Below are 23,971 nucleotides of genomic sequence, written 5' to 3'. Positions count from 1 at the left end.
GTCCTCTAAGCCAATCGGCGAAAACGGCGCCGCTCTTGCGCACGCCGGCGCATATCGCTTTGACCAATGACGGCAGCCGACTGGCCCATCGGCCCGCCCACTCTCCGCGGAAATTCTTCCACTGTCATCTGAATGTATGGCACTCTGGTGAGGCATCTGTGTGATAAGAGGCTGCTGTACCACCTCGTATTCATCAGGCGGCTTCAAATGTCTCTTTATGACCGGGAAGTGTTGATTGAAAATAAAGCAGAAGTTATGAAATGTCTCTCGTCAGTGGTGGAAGGTCACTGAGTGCATTTACTAAAATACTGTATTTCTGTTTCTTAAAGTGAAACTCTCGCCAAAATGCAACGTAGCCTTTTTTTGTGAATGTATATGAGTCAAACTTTCTTGTAGAAGCATAATTACGATGAAAGAGGCACTTTTAAGATTTACCGTATTTTCGTTTTCGGGTCAAACTCATTTTCAGTGGGAGTGCTTGGGACAAATTAGCGATAGCATCAAAATCGTTATTTTGAAAACACTAAGAAGGCTCGACACAACATGATACTTTGCAGTATCACCTGGGTCTCTACACATGAAAACGAGCATTGAGAACATTGTTTGTGTGCACACAGTTTACTAAAAAGAAAGTTTTTGAACAACTCACCTTAGCAGTAGCTTGTTCCGCTCACCGCAGTCATAACAGCTGAGCAGTATCGATCTCAGAATGCAACGTAACCTGGAGGAGAAATAAGGTGGACCCGCTACTGTCTTCCGGCAACAACTATCCAGCGATATCTCATGTGACTTTTCTGGCTTTTGATTTTAGTATTGTTTCTTATATGACGCTCCTTTATCAACTTCAAGGTCAATATTGTTTTTTGCTAACGACAAAACAATGAATTATCCGTGGATTTATATGGAACTAAGCTTTAGGAGTGGTCCACCTTAACTCACCTCCATGTTATGTCGCATTCGGCGATCGATACTTCTCACTGGCAGGACAGCGGCAAGCGATTTTGATGCTATCGCTAATTTGCCCCAAGCACTCCCATTGAATATGAGTTTGACCCAAAAACAAAAATAGTATAAATCTTAAAAGTGCCTATTTCGTCGTAATTATGCTTTTACACAAAGGTTTGACTCATATACATTCACAAAAAAAGCTTAGGTTGCATTTTGGCGAGAGTCTCACTTTAATACTTCTGGGTCATTCTACGCATTCTATTCAACTTCCATTTTTCTGTTTTTAGCCTTTACAGAAAAATGGCACCTGAGAAACACTTGAGACTTTTTAAGATTTTTGACTGAGATTAGTCACTAGTCACTACATAGGGAGTCCGACATAATGGACTACATAGGGAGCTCATCAACAGAAAGAGAAAAGCACTTTCGGACACTACTCAGCTGCCATTTTCTCTCAGCGCAATGCATGATGGTAAATATTGCTTGGTTAGTGACCATCGGTTGCACAATACTTTTCACAATGAATTGTGGGATACTTTAAGTCCACTATATAGGGTTTACAAAATTGTGCACTCACTATATAGTGCACTGTATAGGTAGTGGTAAGTGATTTTGTGTTTTTATTCGCATTCTGGTCATAATGTTCATTGATTTTTTTATGTTTTATCTCAATCTTTAAATAAAAGTTTAATTCCATTACTTTTCCTTGTGACGGAGTTTTTCTACACTTTATTTCAAATTTTACTCCACTTCTATTTCTAGTCATTAATCATGAGAGGTCAGAAATATATACTGTAATATTCCCTAATCCTTCTACAATAACCACACAGGAGTTTACTTTATAATGCCATCATTACTAGATTTGTTATTGTGGGCTCCAGCTCCCAACTTTGCACATACCTTACATGCATGTATCATGGTGTGTCTATTCACAGCTACATGGAAACAAAAAAGTTCTCATTCAACAAATATTGACTGTTTTGGGTTCAACATTTTTAATTTTGCACAAGCTATTTTTTTCAACATTCATCATTTTCCCTCATCCATGAGAACCAGCTGGAATGTAGAGCCTGTCACCACCCTGGAGATAATGAACTGGACAGCGATCTTACTGACACATTTGAAGTTCCTACCCTCAAATAAGGTTCAGATTGCACTCCATGCTTCTGTACCTGTGCTAGAATTTGAAGAATGATATCACATAGGCCCTTAAAGTGGACAGCATTCCTTTGCCAGTGCGTGGCTTGTAAATTAGGCTCCGGCGATAAACCACACTCGATCTTATTTGGTTATCAAGCAAGCAATATCTTTGCTTGACGTGTATGGTCAAGTTAGTTTTTATGGCCTGTGTTGTTCTCTTGTATAGCATGCAGTTACAATGCTCCCTTTGATAGACTCAGTGTTTCTGAAAGATGGGCATTGTTTCCTGATCCAAACCATCTTCTCGTGTATATTCCCAAGACGGGTGGATTCAGGGCGTGTCCACAGCGACACTGACTATGTTTTGGCCTCCTTTTTTTTTCTTATCCACTCTCAGATGATCCGTGTCTTAACCCGAGTAAGGCAGACTTCGGGGAACATGAGCATCAAGTGTCAACAGAAACTCAGAATATGATTCATAGTACGGATTAGTGTAGCTTATATTAATGCTGATATACTTTCGTATGAACCAGGAAAAGTCATGATCACGAGTCCAAAAAATCCAGCTCAGGCTAAAGAAACTGGTGTTGGAGTAGAGCCAGGCCCTGTGCAATGTGTTGTTGTCAGAGGAGCAACGCTGCTCTATGGGACGAGCAGCTTTCTGGGCTGATGAATCCAGCAGTTTCTTCCCAACACATGACAAAGATGGGATTGTGCAGCAATGTGTCTGTGTGTGCTTGTGTGTGTGTCTGCACAGCGATACAGACTCACCACAAATACAACCAACTGTGTGTACATTTCTTTATGTTCCGCTCAAGGCTTTCTCTAGTGTGAGCACAAAGTATGAAATCACTATAAAACAATCTAAACATGAGTGAAAAGATGTGATATGTGACCATATTGGTAATTTCTCAATAAAGCAGCAATTATATTGTTCTAGATTTAAGAACAATAAGAAGCTTTTTTATGTGTGCCTCAGTTCATTTATCAGTATTTTTTGAATGATGTAGCATATATTTCCAACACTTCTGGAAATAAAGGGTAACTCCACCAATTTTGCATATTAAAGTGCTTTTACAGGTCTTGGTGAGTACTGCTGCATACGTGGAAAATGTAGTTGAAAGGCTTTTGCATCTCCAGAGAAAGCTGTGCATGAAATAATACATTGCCTCCAGTGATGTCACTCAGTGGCTAAGTTGAATTGAGGGTAATGTGGGCGGCGGGTTTGGAAAAGGAAGAAGAATGTGTGGAATATAGAAGGTGATATCTCTGGTTCTGCTTTACCGATGATTTTGAGCATCATTTCTTAAACTGTCCATAATGAGTCCAACAGTGTTACAGGAGGGCAATGCTTGACCACTGGACTGTTTTTAGAAACCTGGCACCTACATTACCTACAGTGCAACTCACCCAGGTTCCTCTGGAGCCACTATAGTCTTTATACTGCTTCTTTTCATATATGTGGTAGCACTCCCCAAGACCTGCAAACACACTGTAATGTGTAAGATGAAGGTGAATTTGAACCACCTCAAATTGTTGAATTAAATGAGACACAGACAATATTATACATTTTCTTTATGCTAGATTTAGTGTAATTTTCTAATACATATACTAACAATGTCCATTCAAATGTAATAGCAAATAGAAGTACAAATCCTGATGTGCAATTCAGATAATAAGGTTAATAAATATGTTACATGAGAGTTATCACAAATACAAACCTAAAACTTTACATTTTCCCGCGTCCGTGCTGAAAGCAGCCATGGTCGGAGGCACTATGTTTTCAGGTTGTCTTAACCTGATTCTTGTGCAAGTGATATCTCAAAGCCTGGAGGCAATCTCTTCAGATTTGGCACAATTTGTCCACTTGTACTCAAAGATGAACTGGATAGAATTTGGTAGTCAAATGTCCAGGTCAGTGTGACCTCACAGCAGCCCATTCTCGTGAGCCTCGTATCTCAGAATCGCCTTCAAATTTGGCATAAAACATCCATTTGGACAGGGTTTTCAATGACACAGCTCAGGAACAGCAACTTGTCTGGTGTGCAGAGGTTTACAACTGTGAAGCAATAATACTAGTGTACATTTTAATTGAAAGATAAACCATCTCATTTTCAAGGGGGTCCTCAGTCACAAAAACATGGAAACATACAAACATCTAAACAAAATATAAATGCGTGAATAACCGTCATAAACAATCCCACTGACACAAAACAATCAACATGCTAACATCAACAAGAACACATCGGGGCTTCTCCCACAGTCATCACGCCTGCATGCTCGACAACTGGAATCACCAGACAGGCTGGTCGCAATCACACAACTGCTCAGAACTCAATGTCACATGGAACACATGACCACAGGAAACTTGGCACTCAATTGGCATTTTTTAACATAGGTGACACCAGACAGAGTGCAAGCCTCTGCAGGATCCCAGCAAGTCTAAACAAACCCAAAAGTGCTGACAAGCTATCTGAATACTTACACAAAACTTTGTGGCTCATGTAGCATGCAGCTGTGTCCTCAGATCAGTGGTAGAATTTAACTGACATTACCGCAGTATAAAGTAGTTCAAATGATCTCAACTATAAAACATCTTCAGCAGTAAAATGCGACACAAACATTTAGGCACCCGTAATATTAATTCAAAAACATTACATATAAAAGTAAAACGCTGACAGGAAATCTGCTTTTACTTCTAAAAATACTCCTTCCACCACTGCTGAAATGTCTTTGGTGAAATAACTTCGATTGCAATGAACTGATTGGGGAAACATTCGTTTTTTTGCACAATGGGAAGAGACTCTTGTGAGCTCCACACATGCAGTGAAGAGAGCTGAAGATCTGTTGAGTGAATATGTGACAATGTAATTACTTGTAACAGTCCGTACTGGACCCATTTAGTTATGCATGATGACATCCCTGCTTCCAAGTAAGCGATCCACAGCTTGGTCCTGTAACACTTCCTTGTTGCTTATTAGAGCATATTTGTGTCCCTGCAGTCTGAGCTGCAAAACACAGCGTTACTGTTTTGTGTACTCAATGTGGCCAGAACTGTACAGATAAAGACAAAGCCCTTATAATCAAGGAAAAGTCTTTATATATATATATATATATATAGTTTATTTTATTATTTTTTTTCAAAAAAATCATATTGTACAAAAAATATGTATTTATCAGGGACCTGATATAAAGTCCTTCTTCCTACTTGATTCATTATCCTTTAAACCCAAGCGGTAGGCCATGAAGCAAGTCCAGATCCAGCAATCAATTCATTTTTAATTCACTATATCAGTACTTTGTATGCTTTCATTTCCTGATACAGAGGCAAAATATTTACCCCAAGAAAATCCTTTAAAAACTTTACAGGGAACCCTAGCATTTCTAGAGAATTTGGCTTGTCATTTGGTGTGTCCCAGGCATGAAATGTTTAAATCACTGCTTTAAACCATTGATTCTCACCCTTTTCAATTTGTAACTCCTTCAAGTGAAGCCATACACCTTATCTAAGACACACCTGCACAGGTTATGGCTTCACTTTGGACATGAAATCCATCAGAGATTGTTCAAGCTCATGTTTCTTATTGAAATATCTTTTTATTGGCCTGAAGAAGTAAGAGTATAAAGTATTTCAGAGGAAAAAAGTGAACCTTTGGAGTCATTAGTGATGAATTTGCACTGATGCACAACTATCATGAAGTTGAGCCAGCTGCCACTAGGTGTCAGCAATGTCAAAGTATTACTGAGTGCACTACATCATAATCCACATGACTGCTCTTCATCACATGTTACAAAGACACAATTATTTCATTTTCTTAACTTTCATGAAGCACAAAATACATTAAACACACATTACATTGTGGATATAGACTTTAATGTTCAAACCTTGGCATTGTACAGTAGATTAAAACTTAGAACAGTAACAAAGACTGTTATACGATGTATTTCAACAGTATGAAGCAAAAAGACCAATTAAGTACAACTGAATTCTTCTTAATAGAATAATATAGGGAATGCCACAAAAGCTACAGTGTAATCAGCTGCCAATAGGAAATATACAGGTGAATCAGACTAAATCCACACCCAGTCTAACATTTTACAACCAACTTTCATTCAACAGCATTATCAGAACCGACACAGCAAACAATACAGAAGTGTCGGTTAAAAAAGTACAGCTTATCTTTGGAGTTGCAACGACTGTTTTCCAGATCATTACGAAATTAATTCTTGCTTTCTTTCATCACCTCCTTGTTCTTCCTCACTTCTTCGAGCTTCTTGTCCTATTAGTGTTGAAAAACAAAAGAATCACAACACTGTAGTTTTCATTTTATCAACATTAGGCTTGAGGCTGAGTTGACATCAAATCAGGAGCTTACCTTCTCCTTGAATTTCTCAGTGAGAGCTGCCATCTGTGCAGTGCGGTTCTCTTTGTTCGCCTCCATCTTCTGATCGAGTTTCTCCTTTGTCACCTTGATAAAGTTGCATCTTTCCTCCATGGCTTTCTGCACAACCTCCTTCTCATGCTCTCTTTGTCCAGCCAAGTGTTTCAGTGTTTCAGCTCCCTGGCTCTGGCAAAAAAGACAGAAGAGAACTTTGGCAGGAAGTTCACAGAACCTGAATCCTTATCCAGTGTGCTAGGCTAAATCAATTAATAAAATTTCACATATCTGTTTGCAATTTCTGACAATACCTTGCGTCTCTCTTCGGCAGCTTCCAGTTTCTTCTTAATCTCATCCAGCGATGTTTCCTTTTTCTTCAGTGGGGACAATAGAAATTCAGCCTTGGCATTTGAAGCTGAGGGGCTCAGGATGAGCTCAAATGCCTGACCTGAAGCACGCTTGTTCAACTCCTTCACTTGGATGTCTGTAAAACAGGATGTTTGCCAGTGATGTCATGTCACATGTAATGGCATGACGTAACATTAGAGGTTAACAATGTTGAAATGTTTATACAATCAAATCAGACATTTTTATTTAATTAGTGACAATTACCCGACTATCAAATCTGTTAATAGATGCCTCTATTGAGATTCATTGTCCGTGGATAATTAAAGGAGGCCTCCTGCTACCATCTTATGGGTCATTGCTTTGTCAGAGAAGTCAGAAAAAAAACAATAATCCTTGCTGTGCAGCAGCATTTGAATAAGGCAATGAAGAGGAAATGAAAACAAGATGTGACAAAACAAAGACTGTTAAGTATTGTAGCAGTGCTGCTTTATAGATCAGCTTTGCAACTCGCTGCACTAACCACATCAAACGACTCCAGTTACTTGTAGAGAGTTAAATACGTGTTGGAGTCGTGCATACGCATTCAGAGGACACAGCAACTTTGCTTTGCACTACTTTTCTGGTGAGAAACCTTCCTGGTTTAGCTGTTATATACGGCCTTTTCTTGTTTTTGTTTAAGTGGCATTTGCGGTCCCTAAAGGTCTAAAATTGAACTTTTTTAAAATGTACTACTGCATGCCAAAACTAATCATCCACACACATGGTTTATACCTACCTCCTGAGGTTTCCATTTTTAGCAGAATCAGTTGATACTGGAGGAAAACATGAAAACACAGATCATTATCAAGCAATATATGTCTATTTGTACAAAATTAATAAGCTTTAATTTCAGGTCCACCTATGAAAGAAAGCAATGCTGTTTTTGCAGTGTGTCCACCTCAGTGACGGATCTTGTTTTGACAGATCACCGGTCATGCATGCGAGAAGGCCTTTTAACGAAACAGTTAACTTCTCTAATTCGCCCCCTAGTTTGGCCTGTAGCTTCAAAACACACAAGAGAATAACCTTATTTCTAAATCAATGAACTAAATATGTATGCTTGTGTTGTTTATTGTTATAGCTGATCAATAATTCATCTTTTCAGCATAAATAAGAATAATGCAACAGTAGGGGCTGTATAGTTGCTAATTCTACCATTACCAAATGACATAAACTGTCAACAGCTAAACATGTGAAGACATGACAGGCAAAACAAGTTCTCCACCTTAGCTATAATTACATCGTTAGTGATAGTCACACAGTGGTCCATATAATGGTAAGACAATGATGTGATTCATCACCAGTGCGGTGGAAGGGGCTGTTTCCACTGCTGGACACCACACACACAATTCTCTGTAAGTGCGTTATTTCCAAAATGGCGGGGGCGGGGCAACCAAGGGCAACAGATGTAACCCTGTCACAGAGGTGCTGCACTCGACCATATTCAACATTCACACAATTTAAAAAAACAAAACACACAAAGTCATTATGGAAATGTTAATTCATTAAAGACGATAATACTGATGAAGAGCAAAACAAAATATGTCCCCCACTGGAGCAATAAAGTCAGCTAGTTACCAAAACAGACTGTAACGTTACACTAGTGCTCATTACAAAACATTGACTCAAAACAAAACAAAGTCACAAAATGTAATGTAAACCAATTAGTCGACTTATTGTACAAGTTAAATGGCATAATGTTAGCAATAATTGTGCCTTTGAGACGGTTTTTCAATTAATTTTAAGACGCTTTTGTCATTTTGATGCAACGTTATTGACGTCAACCTAACGGCGGCCATAGCAACAAAGACCGTTAACTAACGTTAACTTCTCCAGTTGACTTCAGTGATGCTGAATGAACTTCTTAAACCGGCCTAAAAAGTGTCCAAATCGACCTTTAACTCCATCGCCAGTTGGTCTGAATGGTCTGAAAGCCTAGTTAAACATTTGCTTAAAACCCATTGTTCTCACCGTCTGAAGTGCTTCTGTTTGAAGAGCAGACCTCCGCCGAGTTATTCTTCTTCTCTTTTCTCTTCTCTCCTCTCTCCGAACGCCAACATCTGCACCTTCGCGCCATTCTCTAATGTGTTCAAACGTCACGGCAGCTGTGTGCGTCCATTGGTCCAAATCCACCAATCACTGGCAGTGTATTACCAGAGGGCCAATGACATTTACTGAACCGTTGGTGTCTCACCGGGAGGGGCGTGGTTCTGCAAGATGGAGCGCTGAAAAACACAAAGCTGGCACGACCTCATGGATGTGCGGGCAAAACAAGTCCGTTTGCGTTTTACCAGCCGTTACGTAACTGTCAAATAAATCATCCACATGTGTTTTTATATGCAACTCGAATCAACATTGGATCCAGCTGCTATAGTATTCATATGGTAGCCTATAGCAAAACAGGATGTTTCAGAGTATTAACAGACATTATTACATGATGACTCTTTTCATAGTTATGAGAAAATACAGTATACTACCCTGTAATGCGAGGGACAGTGACTAAATGGAAGTTTAACCCATTGAGGCTAATTATTTTTAGTTTGGGGTTGAAGTTATTTCAAATAATAATACATCTGGTGTTTGAATTGCACCTGAATTCCTGAACTGTTGTGTATGTAGTAAATGTATAGATTTGTATCGCAGTACTGGAATTAGGTCTACTTTAGTGTTATGTTGTACTTGACGATAAGTTGAAGTTGAAACAGACTCCTTTCATTAGAGGGTGTGGGTTATTTTTTTACATTACTACATAATTAGTGTTACTGGGAAACAGCTCAGCTCAGCACAGACCTTTATTGTACCCCGAGGAGAAATTTGATTTGCAGCTGTGAGTAAAAACACAAACAACAGAGAAGAGAACATGGGTCATCAAAACAGCCTACAACCAAGGAAAAAGAAAATGTTTCTGTTCATTCAAGTGTTGTTGAACAGTGCAGTCAAGGCTGCCATTGTTTGGGGACGAGGGCTGATCCTGAGATATGTAAAAATGTGTTTGGTTTCATTCATGCAGTGGTCTCCAAACTTTTTCCGCATGGTCCCCCATAAGTAGATAGTAATAATTACTTTTTTCTCCCTATCTGAGACACTTCCCCCACCTTGTGAACCACTGCGTTGATGCATTTTGGATGTTAGATGGGCTGCTATGCTGAGCTGCATGTTAGTTAAGTCAACAGTTTTGAAAAAAAGAGAAACCGATATAGTTAACTGTGTGTTAGTAATGTAAAAGAGAAAACAAAACCTGGAATACAAAAAAATACGAGATCAACCAATTTTTGTCCTTGAAAATGCTTTTCATCTCATTTTGAAGCCCAATTTACAGAATGGTATAAGTAACCTGTTGTAGTCACTGCATTTCCCATTTCCCCTCTCTCTCTATTGCACTTTTCACATTTCCAGTAAGCTGCTGCTGGCCTCTAAATGCACAACTTAACATACCTCAATGCTACTTTGCACCTCATTTAAATACTGTAAATATCCCATTTGCTTTTTTAGTCTGTTTTATTCTATCTGACTTGCGTACTTAATTTTTTTTTTTATTTGAATTTAAAGTGTCAACCTTTCCCTTTGCACAAACACAAACAGTGCTAACACATTGACAAATGTGGCACAACGCAAAAATTACCATAAAGCATTGTCATTACACAAAATACAAAGCAAATGTTTAATGCACAGTAAGTTAGACACATTTTTACATAGTGACGTTGTGTATGGGGTTGGTAGACCACAGAGAGGTCTATTCCCTGTAAGTCATAAAATACCAAGGTGATGAGACTATGTTAATTATATTTTTCAAGCGGTTAGAGTTGGCCTGATGATGTTTGACGTTTCTGTAAAGCACTCTGCATCACTGTGTACTTCTTTCTTTATCTCTCTCATTACTCACGCACAAACCGAAACCTGGTCAGTTACTTTGTCTCAGGGATGCAACACCGTGAAATCAAATGTTGTAGTTCAATATACAATAACATGTTATGGTCCATTTGAATATCGACTGTCAAGGCTTTCATCATTGGCCAAAAGTATATTAAAGTTTATGAGTCATTAAACTGCCAATGGAATCACTTGTGAAATATTGTACTTATTTGTAACCAGCTGTTTTCAGGCAGTGTGCCAACGAACTACTACAGCTACCTCTCTTTGTGTCCTTCATATTGTGGCATATGAATGTAATATAAATGAAAGATTAACACTTGATTTGAAATGAAGTGAAGTGATAAGTCAGTCAATCCAGGTTAGATGGTAAAGGTTCTCTAGATTTAGTGTTGTGCTTCACCTTTCCCTCTATATCCATCAGAAAAGCTCCAACAAGACTCTTTTTTTCCTTGCAACATTTTTCTTTTGTTGCGTCTCTGAGGGGGAAAACACCTACAGAGTGTTCTTGGAGTGATTGATGAAAGGGTAGTGAGTGAAGTTATCATCCTGGCAGCAGCATACTACGGACAATAAAAGAGGCAGACATCAGCTGCCAGCCAAGTGAGCCTGTCAGTGCCAGAACAAAGAGGTGATTATAGGAGACTCACAGGGCTGAGTGGCTCAAATGTACAGTCTTACTTTCAGTTTAAAAACTACTTTGGCGTATGCATTAACACAAACACAACCAAAGTTAATTCCAGAGAGGACTGTACATGAATCTAGCTCGTATGTGATGTTGTTTCATCTCAACATTGACATGAATACAAAATATTCTTTATTCAGTATATTGCAGTTACTTTTAACAGGATTTAAGGGTTAGTAATAGGAGTTCCATAACAAATAATACATCTATGAAAGTATGTTTAAACATAGCAATCCCCAGTCTACTGGGTGAAAGTATAAAAGGTGCTGAAAAGGGTGTTATTTTCATAGAGTGCAGTAGTGCAGGTTCAAGAATCATAATTAAATACCCATCCTTCTTCTATGAACAAACATGCACTGAACAGGTTATTCACAGCAGATGTTCTAATCTTTGCTCTAAATCACTCCAAGGACTTTCTTTTAGTTTAGTGTAGAATTGTTATTGGCTGTTGATTAATCTGCTGAAATGAGAAGCATAGTTTTTAGGAGCTCATTAAATTGGATGGTACAGTCGTGTGAAATGGTTAAATGCTGCGACCTAGTGTTGTTGAGCGGAATCAACCTGACTAAAAGAAATCAAATGCACATTAAATCCACATAAATTGTAGCGATAAAAAATTACTTCATATGAATTTTAAATGGTGATACATTGTGGTATTATAAAAACGTTTCTAGGAACATAACTTTTTGTTTATGGAAATGTGTATTCTGTTTGGAAAATGCTTTGGTGGTATTATGATTTTGATTGATAATCAATTCAATCAATTGTGACCAATGTGGATTCTTATTATAGAATCAACACAGCTATTAGGGTGTCTCTAAAGCCAGACTTTTATAAAATACAAGTTTCTGCATTACCAGTGATTGAATATTGGACTTGAGTTGCAGTTTTGATTATTTTCTATCTCAAGAACAATTCATCTGTGTCTAACAGTCGAGGGTAGTGTGGATTACCATGGTCTGTTGTATCCTCATCGCAAGTTCTTGTTTTATCTGTGCATGGCGATTATCATTTTGTATTTTACCTCGCACATATTAAAAATTAACAGCATAATCCGCTCATGTTGGACTCTTTCATGGTTTGTTACAATGCTCACCTTTTGTTTAAAGTTTGTATGTCAATTGGGTTTATTTTTTAATTCATACTCAATAAAGTAAAAAATATGCATTATTTCTTTTCAGTGTTTGGTTAATTGGAGAAACATCCAAGTGGATTAATTTTACCTACCTTTCCAGTTCTCAATACTCCTATTTGCAAGAGAATTGATTGAGTATTTGGCAGTTAATTAGTCCTTGTTCCATGTCAGATAATAATGGTTCTATTAATAACCGTTGGCTCCCTGCTGTGCAGGTGCTCTACCAATAGCAGGGGCTTTGAAGAGGCTTCTGTCCCCACCTGATGGTCTCTCTCTTGCTATCTGTGTAGTTTTAAACAACAGTCACTCAGCTCCTGTGATGCTGAATGAAGGGACAGATTGTCAGTTTCAAAATCCCCACATTTACTATGTTTCTTTATCCACTGTGCTCTGCAGACACAACTAGACTAGATCAAAATGCAGTATAATTGTATATGCAGAGATTTGGCGGTACTGGCAGTAAATTTCCGCTTACTGCCAGTACTGTACTGCCAAAACAAATGCCTCCAACAATCCCCAGGGAAATGAATGTCTAACTGAAGGTAAATAGGGGCTTGGATTTTAAGGGGTACCCAAATAAACACAGAGCCCAAAGTGTGCCATTTCCCACCTTTTTTAAGCATTTACAAAAAAGGGTGTCATCACACCATGATTGGCTGGGACAGAAATGCCCCAAGCTGCTTCCACTCTTCAATCATGAGTGAGTCTCACCACCTGCGTGCAGGATATCTGAATCCCCTGCAATTACTCATGAGGGATTTTGGAAAAACTGCCCAAAACAAAGAAAAATAGCAAGTCTCAAACAATTGGACTGCTACAAACATTTCAGTGAGGGTACGAATCATATACTTAAGAGATGCTTAACTAACGCTCGACTCCCAATGATTTATGTATGAATAAATGGATCTGCGTGTGATCAAGTGATGTGATTAGTTAACGGTTAATAGATAAGCAGTTAAAGAATGTTAATTCACAGTTTGCTCAGCACCTGATTAAAACAAACAAACAATAGTTTATATATTTCTATGAGAAAAAAAAGGTTCTTCTCTCAGAACTGGGCATGAGATACACACATAAATGACGTGTTGTTGCGTGACCTAGGTTGTATTGCTTTAAAATGTTGCAAATGACACTGTTCATTTGAGGTATTTTATGTTGAAAAGCTTGTCATTTTATGTCACTCTACATACTTTTATTTTGAAAAGCAGTCGACCAACTTCCGACGTTTTGTGTACGGGAAGACGACAGGCGACATTACTCCACCGTTATTTCCAGCAATTTAATGTCAACATGGGGGCTTGTCTCGCCTTGTGCTCTTTAGCCAGCTGTGTAAGTATCTAACCTTAACACGAATATCATCTTAGATACTAACTGAAGGCTTCAGTCCACTCTCGTCGCACTCACCAACGATAGGTGAGCTAGCTTAACGTTTAACTAATGTTAGCTAAAGAGTAGGAGCAGTTAGAAGCTAACGCGACACGACAGTCAACCTAAGCTGTCATTTCAAAGATGAGTAACGTTAATACCAGTGACTTAACGTTCGCTTAACGTCAAATTCTAGTTAGCTGGCTTGGCTGTACGAGACGTAAAGCTAACGCTAGGCAAACCAAGGAAGTTGTTGGCTTAGTAAGTTGGTGAATCAGCAGAGTAAATATATAAATAATGGGAACTGAGGAAGTGTCAGAACAGGCCATTCACTCCCACGTTAAACTCATTTGACCTAACTAAGTGGGATAGTGAATGCCACCGAGTTATGACAGTCTGCTATGGCTCACTGTATTTTAGGACGACAGCTCCTGGTTTGGCTCAGACAACGGTAATGTTAGCGTTAGCATAGACAGTGTATAAAGGCAAGGCACTGTGAGAAACCTTGGATTAAAGAAAGTGAAACTTGTTTGTTCTTCTCTGTGTTAACATATCAGAAAAGCCATTGGGAGGTTAAACCATAGAACAACTAGGCCAACTAGTGATAGGCCCGTGTTGTATATTTCATTTTGAATGACAGGAGTCAAAGATTTGTGGGTGATTCTTATCACTATCCCGATAAATAATTTACCGACCCCAATATATCTAATGGAACAAGACCAATTTATGATTGGCATTCTGCCAAAGCAGTTGCCTACATTAATTTGACTGTTGTCTTTAACTCTTTTTCCCACTCTCACTTCCTTCCCCTCCTCTCCATCACCCACAGGCCTCCTGTCTGTGTGGCTCAGCACCATGCCTCCTGTGTGGCTGCTGTCCCTCCTCCAACAACTCCACTGTCACACGGCTGGTTTTCTCCTTCTTCTTGCTGTTGGGGACCATGGTGTCTGTCATCATGATCCTGCCTGGAATGGAGACTCAGCTTCGAAAAGTAAGATAACTGCGGGTCTTAATACATTATGTTTTTTAGTGTTGTACTGCATTTAAAAGATCTCCTGAACTGCAGTATGTATTTACTGTGCATGTCTTTTCTTCCATATACTGTGTAGTGGCTGTTTCACTAGTATCTTATTGGAAGTTGTTGTTATGACCTACCTACCTAAAACAAAAGTAGGTCTTTGGCTTTGGTCCAGGTGTAATTACCTGAGATAGGATAGTTACATATTAAAAGCTACACAGACGGGAAATGATTATGTTTATATACTGTAAAATAAATGGTTAACGTGTTATACATCTTGTTGTATGCTATTATTGCATTCTTGTTGTTTTGTAGATCCCAGGATTTTGCCAAGGAGGAACTACAATACCTGGTATCGAAAACCATGTCAACTGTGATGTCATTGTGGGCTACAAGTCTGTGTACCGTATGTGCTTCGCCATGACGTGCTTCTTTTTTCTGTTCGCCGCCATCATGATCGGTGTCCGTAGCAGCAAAGACCCACGTGCACCTATTCAAAATGGGTGAGTGATAATAGGGAGCACATGTGTTCAGGGATAAAGACAGTTTTGCATGTGTTACTTGGTCTGTCTGTTGTACTGATGTTGGCTTTTTATCTTTCAGGTTCTGGTTCTTTAAGTTTCTGATCCTGGTCGGGATTACTGTGGGAGCTTTTTTCATCCCTGATGGAACATTTCATAGCGGTAATGACAGTAATAATCATTAATAAACTGTGGTCCTTTTATTGAGCAGACACTGACTGTGAGTGACTCAGACTTCTCCGGATCAACAGTTACAGGAAATTGTATCAGCTGTGTCTGTTTCCTGTCCACTTTACAGTGTGGTTTTACTTTGGAGTCACTGGATCCTTCATCTTTATTCTGATCCAACTTATTCTGCTCATCGACTTTGCCCATTCCTGGAACAAGGTCTGGGTAGAAAATGCTGAAAATAGTGACAACAAATGCTGGTTCGCAGGTACAGCATCAACTTCACAAGAGTTCTTTCTTTCTTAATATCTAATTATAACAGTGGTATATATTGGAATAGTTTAGATAGATTTTCCTCTGTTGTTCATGTTAGTATCACGTTGTTACCCACTTGTGGTTTACAACTTTTGCATTGATGTATCTTCATGTAATTTCCAGGCCTGCTGTCTTTCACCTTCCTCCACTATGCACTGGCCTTCATGGCTGTGGTGCTTTTCTACGTTTACTACACACAGCCTGACGACTGCACGGAGCACAAAGTTTTCATCAGCCTCAACCTTATCTTCTGCGTCATCATCTCCTTTGTCTCCATCCTACCCAAGATACAGGTACAGTGTGGACCAGTCCACACTAATGCAGATACATTTAAAAACATTTTGTTCCCTGTTTTGGTCTTCTTTGAAATCAACCTAAGAACCGTTAGAGGTTTTCTAGAGTGGATAAATGGGGAAATACCAGCCTTACTTTGTGGTGTTGACAGGGAAAGCAGAGGTTTTCCTAAATGTTGGGTACAATGTAGCAAAAATAGTACGAGGCAAAGATTATATCTCCTCAAACTCTTTATGTGATGAGTCATTATAACTGGTCACACAGTGCAGTTGATGTCACTGTGGTACACTGTGTATTTATGTTAATGTCTTAACATGCCTTGAACAAAAATGGCACAAAAAGCCTTTTGCTATTGTTATGGTCATTCAGTTGTGAAATTTGAAGGAACAACCCCCAAAAACTTGTGTGGATGGAAACCTTTTTTTATTTCACATTTACTGTATCTGTCATAGTGTGGACATGGCTTTGCTGTTGTCCCATGAGAAAAAGTTTAAATTTAAAGGGACACTATGTAGTGAAATTAAAACTCTATATCTATAATACTTTGTACTTAGAAATACAGTTACTATAACATGGGTTTCAAGGCAGCTCAGCATTATTTTACTGTTGTCAGTTTAGTTAATTGGTTCAATTTGTGTTTGCGCTGTTTGTTACAGGAAGCCCAGCCACACTCCGGTTTGCTCCAGGCTTCCCTCATCTCCCTCTACACCATGTATGTCACCTGGTCTGCAATGACCAACAATCCAAGTGAGTCTCCTGTTGTCTTAGTCCTCAGTTGCAGCTCTACTTTTTTGGTGGCATGCTTTGCTGTGATTGTACTCACAGTTTTCTTTCAATATATGTATCTGCTGATTATCTGCTGCAGCATTTTGATCGTACTGGTGAGTTGTCCCATGACATGCTATAGGAACAAAGAGCTGCTTTTTGCTAATAGTTGGCACACCTTCCTGGTCTCATGTTGTGTGATTTGCCTTTTCCTAGTAAAAGGCAACAATGAGCAAGCTTGTTGTGACTGTAGGGTTAGTTATATGTATGTGTGCGCATCTGAGATCCATTTACACACAATGTGAAACTCTATACTACCCACACAGAAGTACATTACACATGTCTTTGAAAAAAATCCTTCATTTTATATTCTAGATCTCTATCTCCCTATCTCTTTGATATTGATGTTGTAACGCAGTATGCACTTTTATCTTTGCTAGATATCATATGAAACAGCTGCCTATTTTATATTGTAAAGCGAACATATTAAAAGCATTATTTAGTATAAAACAGAAACATACTTTTCAAAAGCACAAACACCTTTCCTGTTTTTATAGTGTTTTACTGTCAACAGTGGAATTTAAAATGGTAGTTCACACAAAGATCAAACCTATGTATTTTTCCTAGAGATTGTTAGAGATTGTTTTGGTGTGAGTTTTGGAGATATCAGCTGTAGAGATTTCTGCCTTCTTTCAAATATAGTGGTACTACCAAACTATGCTCTACTTAACTACACTATCACTATGTAGAAGAAAGGGTGTGTCTATGGACAACAGGCTTGTGCTTGGAACACAGGAGGTAAACATAAATGGCGCCATTTTTGGCTTTGCTGTAACGTTAACTAGCTTTATTAGCTTTGTTAGGTAGCCTCTCATCCATAAGTTGCGGTATGCTTACTCCTGGCAGTGATTTGCTTAAAGGATTTAGTCACTTAGAAAGAAAACAGCTCCTTGATGTAACTGCTTACAACAAGGTCTATGGATGTCTTCAGTAACCAGTTCATGGTTTCTTAAAAGAGACATTGCTGTTGAGGTTTTTGGTTGTCTGTCTGAGTTTGTTTGTTTGTTTGTTTGTTTGTTTGTTTATTTATTTATTTATTTATTTATTGACGTATTTGAGTGTTATCTAGTTCCATCATTTAGGAGAGAAGGCAGACGTCTCTACACTTTGTAGTGTAGATGTAGCCCTCTTAAAAGGGAAACTGTTCTAAGGGAGAAATGGCCTTATATTGTGTTATTATATTGCATCTCTTACCATCTGCTGTGTCAGCATTTGAGTTAATTTATACAAGGAAAAAGGAGAAAGCCTATTGTCATTATAGATAGATTTCAGATACCGAGAGATACAGGATAAGTGCAGAGAGGCTCACTGTATCATGATTTATTTTTCATAACCTATTACAGTGTGATAAATGTCTAATGCTGCGTGTCTGCTCTGATGTCTTAGATCGGAAGTGTAACCCAAGCCTGTTGAGTCTGGTGGCAAACGTCAGCACCACCCCCTCCCCCGGTGACAGCACCCCAGGAACTGTGCAGTGGTGGGATGCTCAGGGCATTGTGGGTTTGATCATCTTCCTCTTCTGCACTCTCTACGCCAGGTAGGTTTAACATCACAAATTACATTTTACAAAACGTTTTGTATTGCCTATATTTTTTTCTAAAACGGTCTCTCTCTCTCTGTCCCTCGCCCAGTATCCGTTCATCCAGTAACACCCAGGTGAACAAGCTGATGCAGACAGAGGAGGGCGGAGGGTCAGGAGGAGAGGGTGTGGTGGGAGAGGACGGCATACGCAGGGCCGTGGACAATGAGGAGGAGGGAGTGACTTACAGCTACTCCTTTTTCCACTTCCACCTCTGTCTGGCCTCTCTCTACATCATGATGACTCTCACCAACTGGTACCAGTAAGTACATTTTAATACAGATTCTGTTTCCCCAGTAGACAGATACTTATGCCCCAAATTGACAGCTTTGAAGCACACAGATATTCACATACGTAATTGATGTGGAAGTAACGTGGGAAGGTGGAAGAATGTACACATCCTGAAATCAATAGCTTTCAGTGGTTATGGCAGTCATTGTAGGTCTTTGAGAAGGCCACTAGAGAGCACATTACTTCACCTGAAAGTTACCCATTTAAAAAAAAAAACATAGCTTGAATGTCATTTTCTGAAATCAGCTCAGTTTATAAAAGAAAATCTCCTCCAAAACAGTGATTTATAAAATCATTAATGGGAAATATATGAGAAACATTTTTACATAATAAATTGGAGTACATTGTGTTGGTTGAGTTGGTTTCACTAAATTGTACCTTTTCCCTCTGTGTCCTCCCTCAGACCAGACACCACCACCCAGGCCATGCAGAGCAGCATGCCAGCTGTGTGGGTGAAGATGAGCTCCAGCTGGCTGGGCCTTGGGCTCTACCTCTGGACCCTCATTGCCCCTCTCATCTTCCCTGACAGGGATTTCAACTGAGCACACCCAGCCTTTTTAGCTGGCTTTTTTTTGTTTTCTTGCCTTGTGTATTAGGCAGAGTGGCGATGCTGTAAAGGAAATATGAAGAATATTTTGAAGGAAACACTTTTAATTTCTCTTTTATTCCTTCTTTCAATTAATTGCCTCTGCTGTTGTTGTGATTCTGTTGTTTTACTCCTCCCGGTATGAGTATTTAGTGCGATAATTACTACAGAATTTTTAAGTGTAAGTGGATTTTTTAGTTAGCCTGATGGATGATGGTTTTGGCTGCAAGAAATCATTTTATTTGCCAGTAAATCACCTTAATAGGCAACTCCCTACCTTCCACCCGATGCTCTATTATCTCTTTGCTGGATCTTAGTTACTGGACTATCACAAAGACTTGGCAACAAAAGCACTTTAGCAATACCTCAGACGTTTCCGTTTCAGATTCCCCTTTAAAGGCCCTGTGACGTCAGACTTCTCTGATTGGCCAGGTCTGGAATCCCCCTGATTAGCTGGACTGTTTTGGTGCTGGGGGCAATGAGGAGATCCCTCCTCGGGAGCCCCTGAGTTAGGTGAGTGTGAGAGTTAGATAAGAGGAATATGACACACCCAAGAGATCGTAACAGGGCTTCCCTTTTGCTGCTAGGCTGTATGCAACCACATGTTATAACACCTTGAGCTAAAGAGCCCTAATAGACCACCCGTCTAATCTCAGCTCTTCCTTGTCTGCTTCAACCTATGGTAATTTATCTCCGGTGCTATGCCTCTTCATGTCTGACTGTGTTCGGCCTTGTACAGCCACGGGCAAAACAATCTGTACCTGCATAGCAGTCGATTTGCAGCAGGGAGACCTGTATTGATCCATAGCAATCAGCATCATGCGATGTGCAGCGGTACGGTTCAGGAGGTGACGGTGCTTACACTTAAGGGTGTTACTAACTCAAGAAAAAGGGATTTTTAATTGTCGCAGTGTACAAATCAATAATGACACATGTCAGTGCTGATAAATTGCTGTTAAATGGTTAAATTGACTTCATAGTATGTTGATGGTTGTAATGGTTGTACAGTTATTTTATGCATTATATAGTATTTACCTCAATTTCAATATGAATGGTATGAGTCAAAATAAGGCCAGAATATTTCGTACCAGTGAAAAAAAGTTTTTGGTACAATCCATTGTTTTTGTTACGTTCTTTAAACATTTCAGTGCCCACACATACAAATCACATTTCCTGTTTCTCTGGCTGCATATGAGTATTGTGAATGGAGTTTTTGAAAGTGTTGTGATCAATTGGAACCTTTTTTTTCTTTTACACTGATATCAATTTAATTTATTAATCCCGTCAAATGTATTGTACATGTTCCCATTATTGTTTACAAAGGAGATTGCCATTGTATGATCATAACATGTTCTATTTCAAAACACTAATTAAGTGCCTTTTTGTAGTCCTGCGTTTCAAAGCAAATGTATCACTAATGCTGATGTGTGCTCTTTATGCCTTGCCTTACATTGTGCTCATTGCATGCCATAAGGCACAGGCCGATGACAGGAATTAACATTGTATTTAATGTATAAACACTGTTTTTAATAAAGTTCTGTTGCTCACGTTTTGTCTCGATGCAGCCTCAATCGACACATAAGCTTATGTCCTATAAAAAGTCCAAATAAATTGAGTGAAATATCCTCATTAGCAAGTTTTATACTTCTACTGCAATACAATTCAAAGACAAATGTTGTACTTTTTATTCCAATACATATATTTGGCAATTGTAGCTATTTTGCAGATTTGGTTTCATAATTAAACATTTTATCAATAAATAAATAAATGATGACATATTATAGAGTTAGAAAAAGCTACCCTGTAGATAAACTATATAAAGTAGTATTTTAATTGTCATGTTACATGATGCATATTCTGCGGAATGAGTCATTTTACCTAAGTAAAAATTAAATGCAAGGCTATTGTATTTGTATTTCTGCACTGAAGTATTGCTGCTTTAAGTGCAAGATCAGAATAGTTTATTCACCTCTATCTACTGATATGGTAATTAATGTGTTTACATTCAGTGTTGGAAAAATGTACCCAACAGATGTGTTACAATATTATTTTGGAAAAAGTGAAGGTCTCAGTTTAAAAAACGGAAAAAGGATTATATTTAATGTACTTAAAGTAAGTAAGTATCAAAAGTAAATATATATATGTATCATATATTTATAAATGCTGAAATTCAAATATACATGATTTGCTTCTAAAATGTAGTGGTGAGGAAGAAAGAAGTAGCTGAAAATATCAAAAAAGATAACCTAAGTACATAATTTGAGTAAGACAACTTAGTTACATTACATGGCTGCCGACATGTAGGTGTGCCATGGATGTTATTGCTCTTGAATTACACCTTCCTGTGACAGCATTGTCTCTTCTTTTCGGTGTATCACCCTGTAGATAAAGGTCATAAGGGACCAGAGTGAGGGGGCTGAGGAGGGGCTGCACGTGCTGTGATGTACACATTACAGCACGTTCTGTACTGTGGGTGAAGCATCATGTATAGATTACACACCAAAACAAGCAAGCTGTATGTTATACACACTGTGTACACCTCACTGCAAGGAAATGTATATCTGATAAACTCCAACACTTTCTCAGCAGTGGTGTGAACGGGGACACATTGACATCAGTCACTGTTGCCTTGACCCTTAACTGAGTGTTTGTTCAGCCAGTTAGCTTCCTGTGACAGCTGTCCAAAGCTAAATTGAAAGCACATGTAAATAATAATAATAGTAAATAATAATCACAATAACATATTTAGACCCCTTTTGCCTAACTGTAAATTGCAGCAGTAAATGTGTCCGGCCCGTCCCCCCTGTGCTGGTACAGAGACAGAGCAGTGTGTGCCAGCGCTCGCAGCCTCTGCTGTGTTATTTCCTTCTCGCCTGGCCGGCAGACGAGGCCTGTTGGTTTTGGCAGCTACAGTCACTCAGTCCTGTTGGCACCGTCTAGAACTGTTCAGGACACACTACCTCCTGTCGACTTCCACCCTCCCACAGTACCACCCCTCGCTTAGCCTATCCATGACAATCCTGAGTTGATGGGTTGTGTCATAGTTTAGCTGTGAGAATTATTTCCCGTTTCCTTATATGCAGGGGAGGAAGCAAAGACTTCCCCGGCACTGTGGGGAGGACCACAGCACACTACTGTGAACATAAGAAAACAGCCATGAGAGGGCAAAGAAAATATTTAGTAGAAGTACTTTCAAAACAGTACGCAGTGTCATAAATATTCCTAGGAGCAGAAACTCAAATTGTGTCAGAAGTGAGGGGACGTGAAGGGCAAATACTTAATGCACAGATGGAAAAGAAGAACATCTCAATACCAGCGTCAGTATATCAGAGAACATATACGATTAAAAGATTGAATTAGGACCACACAGGGCCAGATTTATAATGTATAAATCTGTCAGAAACACCCTCCCCTCCCAATGTATTGATATTAACAAGCTAGAGACGATCTTGCCAGCCATGATGCCTGTCAACATGTTGATGTTCCGACCCATGACTGCTCAATCGTAATTACTACAATATTACACATCTCCAAACTCGGCCTTTATTTTGATCTCAACTACACAGCGCAAATCAAAACAACTGGGGGCCAGGGGCGTAAAGTGTGTGTGGCCATCCCCTTAATTTTAGCCCCCTTGCTTGGACCACGCCCATCTTTGAATTCAGCCTTCATTTTGATACACATTTGTATATTTTTTATATTTAGCGGCCACAGTCTGAAATATACATTAGAAAATGTGATCATAACATAACTAACTTATTAAAATGTAACTATCATTACTGTTAGTACTGAAGTGGCCGCTTTTATTAATTTTAAATGTAAACATAAGTGTTATGTAGGCTTGCCTTTATCACTCACAATTGCGATTGTTTTGTAAAAGTGACACCGAGATGATCATTCTATCTGAATGAAGCATCAGCCACTGAAAAAGCCCAAACATTCTGAGCATATAAACCTTGCTAGCTTTGCATTAATGTTAGGATCATTTCTTCTTCAAACTGGAGACCAAAGTTTTTGGTATGAGCGGCACTAATCAATCGTACGTCAGTTACCACAGCTAAGTTGTCTGCAAAGTTAACTGGCCACACATTCACCCAACGACCGGCAGCTCGCGGGTGTACTCAACCAGCGTTATTATCTGTATTTCATTATATTCGGCAGAGATCCCACATGAAGTCCGAGTCAAGTGCAATAAAAACCCATGTGTAAATGAATTTTTTATATTCAAGAATGGCAGGAAATTAGTTTTCACCCAGAATCCCCTCCCCCCCCCCCCAAAAAAAACTTGACTCCATGGCTCCAGCCCTGGAACCACACAACAAATTTAGAATATGATTCACAACAATGAAACACATCAGTGGAGCGACTGCTGCAGCAATGACAGCAGATGCAGAGTGAGGCTATTATAGGCCCGTAGAAGGTTATGATGATGTATTTAGTATTGGGTAACTAATAACAAGGTTTC

General features: G+C 39.1%; 2 protein-coding genes across 2 annotated transcripts; one reads left to right on the top strand and one right to left on the bottom strand.

The window, feature by feature from the left end:
- Positions 1–5,940: 5,940 nt before the first annotated feature.
- stmn1b (stathmin 1b) lies at positions 5,941–8,970 on the bottom strand. The gene is made up of 5 exons (XM_030393711.1): positions 8,826–8,970; positions 7,591–7,627; positions 6,779–6,951; positions 6,465–6,656; positions 5,941–6,368 (listed from the first exon to the last, which is right to left on the bottom strand). Exons 2-5 carry the CDS (start codon positions 7,604–7,606, stop codon positions 6,309–6,311), a joined length of 441 nt encoding a protein of 146 aa, XP_030249571.1. The 5' UTR covers positions 7,607–7,627; positions 8,826–8,970; the 3' UTR covers positions 5,941–6,308.
- Positions 8,971–13,740: 4,770 nt separating this feature from the next.
- Positions 13,741–21,055, top strand: serinc2l (serine incorporator 2, like). The gene is made up of 10 exons (XM_030393709.1): positions 13,741–13,873; positions 14,739–14,900; positions 15,243–15,430; positions 15,531–15,610; positions 15,747–15,884; positions 16,055–16,224; positions 16,882–16,972; positions 18,437–18,587; positions 18,682–18,891; positions 19,324–21,055. Exons 1-10 carry the CDS (start codon positions 13,835–13,837, stop codon positions 19,460–19,462), a joined length of 1,368 nt encoding a protein of 455 aa, XP_030249569.1. The 5' UTR covers positions 13,741–13,834; the 3' UTR covers positions 19,463–21,055.
- Positions 21,056–23,971: the final 2,916 nt, after the last annotated feature.

Source organism: Sparus aurata, chromosome 17, assembly GCF_900880675.1.
Source record: "Sparus aurata chromosome 17, fSpaAur1.1, whole genome shotgun sequence".
NCBI lineage: Eukaryota > Metazoa > Chordata > Actinopteri > Spariformes > Sparidae > Sparus > Sparus aurata.
The sequence above is the reverse complement of the archived record's forward strand: the minus strand, read 5'-3'. Positions and strand labels throughout refer to the sequence as shown.